The sequence below is a fragment of the Nansenia antarctica genome (assembly GCF_963989245.1).
Source record: "Nansenia antarctica genome assembly, chromosome: 16".
Taxonomy (NCBI): Eukaryota; Metazoa; Chordata; class Actinopteri; order Argentiniformes; family Microstomatidae; genus Nansenia; species Nansenia antarctica.
The window spans coordinates 16,566,892-16,573,752 of record NC_137686.1 but is presented as its reverse complement, the minus strand read 5'-3'; the positions used below and the strand labels follow the sequence as shown (position 1 = coordinate 16,573,752).

The 6,861-nt window shown below is 43.9% G+C and overlaps 1 protein-coding gene across 1 annotated transcript in view; it reads right to left on the bottom strand.

Moving 5' to 3' along the window:
* Positions 1-5,221: 5,221 nt before the first annotated feature.
* cadm3 (cell adhesion molecule 3) overlaps positions 5,222-6,861 on the bottom strand; it is a gene marked incomplete at its 3' end in the record, with an annotated part of 35,397 nt that continues 33,757 nt past the window's right edge. Inside the window, exons 12-13 of the mRNA XM_080546923.1 lie at positions 5,660-5,785; positions 5,222-5,340 (exon numbers count right to left, since the gene is read on the bottom strand). Of these exons, the coding sequence (XP_080403049.1) occupies positions 5,222-5,340; positions 5,660-5,785 (245 nt within the window). The remainder of the gene's footprint in view (positions 5,341-5,659; positions 5,786-6,861) is intronic.

The window sequence follows — 6,861 nt, the reverse complement described above, 5'->3', positions numbered from 1 at the left end:
GTGTGTGTGTGTGTGTGTGTGTGTGTGTGTGTGTGTGTGTGTGAAAGAGAGAGGGAGAGAGAGAGAGAGAGAGAGAGAGAGAGAGAGAGAGAGAGAGAGAGAGCTGTGTCTGAGCATCACCATGCTTTAGTAAAGCTTGTGCTCTACTGCCCTCTGTTGCCTTTTACCTTGAACACCTTTAATCCCCCAGCTTACAGCGCACTGATGATTGTGTCTATTAACCCAACTTATTACAGTAATAATCATAGGAAATCAGTTCAACAGACGTGTCTTGTCCAGATCAATATCATGTGTGAAAACTAGGGAGACAGAATTCTATAGACTGCCTATATCCTGAATGTCCATATGAAGAACATGGAGACTGCAGTGAGTGCATACAGTACATACATTTTTCAGTATGATCCCAGCAGGAATCAAAGCCGCTACACTGCAAAAAAATAAAATAAAATCAGTTCTCAAAAACAAGTAAAAAAGCAATAAAATGGGGGAAATATTATTTAAGATAAGCAAAAGAACAGGAACAAGCATATTGCCTTGATTTAAGATATTTCATCTTACTTAGATTTACTTTTGCAGTGTACCTAAGACTTGATGCGGAGCCACGGAGGTGTGAGAAAGAAGAGAACGCACACCGCAGAAAATCTAGGCAAGGTGCTGGCAACGGAGAACATTCCAACTGAAAGAAATAGAAGCCGCACACCCAGGTTCCAGATGCAATGAGAGAGACAATTTACCACAACAGAATGAAGTTAACCCAAATGCATGTTTATTTGAAGTCGACAACTGAACTCAGTATAGTAACAAAAAAGCAAATACTGTATGAGCAACACAGCCAACAGACCAAACTGACCATGACACATAGTGCAGTCTTGCCTTGATGACATCAGTGGCCATAGTACAAATGAACATACATGACAGCACTATTCTCATGTGATATGGATATTTATTTAAAAGGAAGACTTGTCATCCAAAAATAACACTAACAAAGACTTTTAAAATAATAACATTTTAAAATAATAACATTTTGTGAAAATAACACAGATAGTGTCTCCGGAGTCTGTTTGGGTCAATCGTTATACACACCTCACACACACTCATACACAAACACACATATACACACACACACACACACACACACACACACACACACACACGCACACGCATGCACACGCACGCACACACACACACACACACAAACACACACACACACACACACACACACACACACACACACACACACACACACACAAATACACTGTAGTCACAGACTACTTGTCCCACATGCATATACTTTATGTGTGTGTGTATGTGTGTGTTTGTGTGTTAGTGCGCTTGTAAGAATAACCAGTAAAGGCAACACTATATACATGAAATTATATAAAAATGGCAGACTGTTTTAAACAATAAGATACGCAAAAACTATCTTCTAACCTTCAAGTGTTGAACATCTATTCGTTCAAAAAAAGAAAAGAAAATGATTATCAATTGAATTGAAAGTAATACATTTAAAGAGTATGCACACTTAAAAAAATAACATAATTTAAAAATCTATTACATAATCAAGGGTACTACAAAAACAAAAAACAGAGTGCGGTGGAGAGTTCCACAGCTTGTGTACAGGAGAGAGAGTGAGAGGCGACAGAGATAAGACAAGTGTGGTTCAACGCAAAAACAACAGTTGCTCCCCACTGCCACCTGGTGGCAGCCAACTGTAACTGCACCGACGCAATGGAGTAATGCCTCACGTTCGAAAACAGAATGTCTGCAGACCAGAGAGAGAGAGAGAGAGAGAGAGAGAGAGAGAGACAGAGAGGGGCAGGCCATGATCAGACACGTACATCATCACCCTGTCTCCATACGGGGGGCCTGTCAACCACTGTGTTAGTGGTTGGTCATGGTCTGGTCAAAGATAACTATCTATGTTTCCAGCTTTTTCTCATGCAGCCTTTTCATGCGATCACGGGACTTCAACAGAGGACAGGACAAAAGGCTATACAAGCAAATACAGGTCCAGTCTATAGAATACAGGACAATACCCTCAGTATCTGAGGTGACTCATACCTAGTGGACATTCCTCATAACGTAACTCATACCTAGTGGACATTCCTCATAAATCTACAGGGAGTTTAGGAGTATGTGAGATTGGGATTTTTTTGGAATGAAACGAAAAACAAACCCTAAAAGAACGCACGCATTAACTGGTGGTGGTAGGTGTGAGTGACATGCCCCTATGTTGTGACACACAGCATCCTATCCCTGGTCTGCGGACATCTCTCTCTCTCTCACCAGAGAGGTTTGTGTATGGCTTATGGAGCTGTGGACCGAATCATTGTTAGACTGGGCACTCCCATGGACAACAGCTGGAGAGGTGGCAATAGTGGGAGAAGAAAAAGCAATCCCTGATCGTTCCAGATAAGTGTACAAAACTAGCAGTACTGTCTACTAGTACAGTACTGTCTACTAGTACAAACAGCAGTGGACTCTCTGCTGACACCTGGAGCATCACCTGGTATGTCACCTGGTATGTCACCTGGTATGTTAGCGAACCCCAGCATATCTAGTTATGCTACTTCTGTGTCTAGATGTGCGAGTGCGTGTTGGAGACCCAGTAAAGAGAGTTGAGGGTGCTAGAGAGATGGAGGGAGTGGGAGAGGTAGAGAGATGGAACGAGAGAGAAAGAGAGAGATAGAGAGAGAGAACAAGAGAGATAGAGAGAGAGAACAAGAGAGTGAGAGAGAGAGAGAGAGAGAGTGTGTGTGAGAGAAAGAACAGGAGAGTGAGAGAGGGAGAGAGAGAGGGGGAGAGAGGGAGATAGATATGGGGGGGGGGGGGAAAGAGTGAGATAGAGATGGAGAGAGAGAGAGACGGAAAGACAAAAAGAGGGAGAGAGAGATGAAGAGAGTGAGAGAAAGAGAGAGATGAAGAGAGTGAATGACTTTCCCTATAGTCAGCGTGACGTGCGTCAGAGTCCACCGAGCTGTACCTGTGGGGCCTTTCTATTATCTTATTGGTTCAGTGTAGGACCTTTCTATTCTCTTATTGGTTCACTGTAGGGCCTTTCTATTCTCTTATTGGTTCAGTGTAGGGCCTTTCTATTCTCTTATTGGTTCAGTGTAGGACCTTTCTATTCTCTTATTGGTTCAGTGTAGGGCCTTTCTATTCTCTTATTGGTTCAGTGTAGGGCCTTTCTATTCTCTTATTGGTTCAGTGTAGGACCTTTCTATTCTCTTATTGGTTCAGTGTAGGACCTTTCTATTCTCTTATTGGTTCAGTGTAGGGTCTTTCTATTCTCTTATTGGTTCAGTGTAGGGCCTTTCTATTCTCTTATTGGTTCAGTGTAGGACCTTTCTATTCTCTTATTGGTTCAGTGTAGGGCCTTTCTATTCTCTTATTAGATTGCAGGGAAGGAGGGAGGAGTGATGTCATTTCCGAGGTGCAGTGAGTGTCTATTAGTCTCTTACTGTAAGTGATGTCATTACTGAATGACTTTACTGGGGGCTGGCCAAGGGAGCGCATTCTGCAGGAAACCATAAGGAAGCCATAACGCCAGCTACCACCACGGAAGTGACTGGTGAGGACTGAAGGACAAACGCACTGTAGTAGTCATACTGTAAAAAACCATCATTCAAATCTTCTTGTTAATCATAAACAAATATGAACTCCCCGACCGACTGACCAGGAGACACTGTAAACAGTAATACTGACTGTAACAGACCAGAACAAACAATAATAAAAACAAAAACAAAAAAATTCATCAGAGGAAAACAGAATTCTTCATACAAATATTTGCAGTACAGTAGGTAAGGTTTTCATTGCAACATTTCTTATTTTTTTCCCCAGATATTGATATTTTTCGACTCCACGCATGTAGTAGAAACAGGCAGGCTTTTTAGAGTATATACTGCGGTAACAGAGTGTGTGAGATACAAGGGAAGGGGAAACAGGGGGAGTTGGGAGAGGTTGAGAAGAGAGAGAGAGAGAGAGAGAGAGAGAGAGAGAGAGAGAGAGAGAGAGAGAGAGAGAGAGAGAGAGAGGGAGGGAATGATAGTGTATTTACAGCACACCAAACATTTTCTGTCGAGTAAAAAGAATGCTATATAATTATATATATATATATATTTATATATTTATATTGGAATCCTGAACCGTGACTGCACATATTGCACAGGATCTTCTTGCATGGTCATGTTGTGTAGGGAACTGTTGTGTTGTCTTCTATTGGGAGGTGTGCGGAAAAAGGGGTAATGCCTGTTGATTTGGTTGTATGTTTGGTTTTATTATGTTATAAAAAAAGGTTGTGTGTTTGTGTCTGTCTGTGTCTGTGTGTGTGTGTGTGTGTGTGTGTGTGTGTGTGTGTGTGTGTGTGTGTGTGTGTGTGTGTGTGAAAGAGAGAGAGATGTTATGTACTGTAAATCAGTTATTGTGTTTTTTTATTGTGTCAGTTTTGAGTTTCAAACAGATTTTTCAGTCACTGTTATGTGTGTGTGTGTGTGTGTGTGTGTGTGTGTGTGTGTGTGTTTGAGTGATAGAATAAAGAGAAAGAGGGGGAATGAAAGACAGACAGGAGTGGTATAGAATGGATCAACGAGTCAGGGACAGCGTACCGTACTTGGAAGTGAGGTTAGATTTCAGCATGACATGCTGGAATGTGGATTACAATTTTTGCAAAAATATGTGGAGTACAATTTTGCATTTCACTGTCACTTTGACAGTTTCTGAATGGAATGTACTGTATGTATAAAAATGTGTCTCGTCATCAAGAAAACAAGCATGGGTTTGCGTTAACGTGGTCATGCTCACTACCCTAAATGTTTACGCAGGGTATGTTAGTATGGATGAAATGTATGTGTTTCTCATATCCGTGTGAATGTCTATATGTATGGACTGTAATATGTTTGCACATGTGTGTGTTAGTGGTCGTGTGTACATGTATGTAAGTGCAAAATCTCACTCCCCTGTTGAATGCAGGTATACCAGGTGAAGCTTTTTCTGTATTTCCTGTTTTCCTCAGTCCGTCTGAATTGTATTAATTCTTTTTTTCCACTCCCCTGTCTGTCCCCTTCTGGCTCCTCCCCCTTCTGGCTCCTCCCCCTTCTGGCTCCTCCCCCTTCTGGCTCCTCCCCCTCTGGCGGTGTGAAGAACGGAAGCTTGTGAAGACAAATGGAGGCGCTCCTCTCCCCTCCCCCCCCCCCCCCCGGCCCCTTCTCCGAACCCGCCCTCCCTAGATGAAATATTCCTTCTTGTCCTCCGCTCCGGAATGGCCGCCCTCAGCGTTGATGATGGCCGTGTCTGCGTCTGGGGCGTCGTCGGAGCCCTTGGCCTCGTGGGTAAGATATGTCCCTGTGGAGGGACACGCCACCGCAAGGTCAGAGGTCAAGGTCAAAGGTCAAGGTCAGAGGGGAAAACCAGGAAGCAGAGGGAAGCAGCCATTGGGGTTGTGAGTGCTATATTATGTTAGGTATAAATACTGGAATATATAGTTAGGGAGAGGGAGTGGGAGTGGGAGTGGGGGTTGTTCTTTTGTGAATTAAATGTGAGAGGAATACAATGTGTGAGTGGAGGACATGTGGTGAAGCGAGTGTGAGGAGTGTTATGTGACACGCTGGCATGGTAAATGTATATTGTATGAGCTGAGCGGAGCTGAGGGAGGCAGGGTCACCTTTGTGTCTGATCAGGTATCTGCCCAGGACGATGAGGAGGCACAGCAGGATGAAGACGATGACAGCCACCACGCCACCGATCACGGCGTGGTCGACTCCTGATGACGTAGACATGGCTGTGGGGTCTGGAGGGGAGGGGAGAGGGAGGGAGGGGGAGGGAGAGAGAGAGAGAGAGAGAGAGAGGGAGATGAAAGAGAGATAGAGAGATAGATGAGGAGATAGAGAGAGAGGGAGGGAGGGGAGAGAGAGAGAGAGAGGGAGGGAGAGAGAGAGGCCGACAATCTTAAGATGAGACATTACAAACCTTGGAAAAAAGGGAAAGAAAGGGACAAGAAAAAAAAGAAAAGAAAAGCCAAGCAAAAGAAAGAGGCATTTAAAATGGAAACTCAATAGAAAGTCAAAGTTCCTTCATGTCGTAACTTGAACACGACCATTCATTTGGTATCCATGGAGACTAAACGACTAAAGGTCTTCCCCAGAAGCAACATTTTTGATTACAATGATGTGTCAGTGAGCGACTATCTAACAAGAGGGATAATGTTAGGGGGCTCTGATCTCTCCATTCTTCCTCAGGATATATTATTCTGACCCGGAGCTCACGAAACACCTCTTTCATTTCGCACGGCTTTGCTTGCACTTTACATTCAACAACCCTTGAGACTTCACTGTGTATGTCACCTTGACTCTCACCCACACTCGACACAACCACAGCACTGAGAGAGACGGAAATAAAGCAACCAAAAAAAAAGGCAAACAGAAAGTATAGAGATTACAAAAGGTGGAGAGAGGTGGAGGAAGGTGTAGTTGAGAGGGATAATACACGATGCCTGAATAAACCGACGGGTGAATGAATGAATGAATGAATGAATGAATGGTCTTTATTGTCATTAATACAGTACAGGTACCATACAACAACATTTAGGAGGGGGGGCTCCACTGGTGCTTAAAAAAAAGAGAATAAAAAAAAGAAAGAATTACTAGAAGAAGAGAAGGAGAGAGACAAAGAGAGAGAGAGAGAGATTAGCACAACCAATAGGGAAATTGCAGGGGAGGAGGGGAGGAGAGGAGGGGAGGAGAGGAGAGGAGGGGAGAGGAGGGAGGAGAGGAGGGAGGAGAGGAGAGGAGGGGAGGGAGGAGAGGAGAGGAGGGGAGAGGAGGGAGGAGAGGAGGGAGGAGAGGAGGGGAGGGAGGAGAGAGGAGG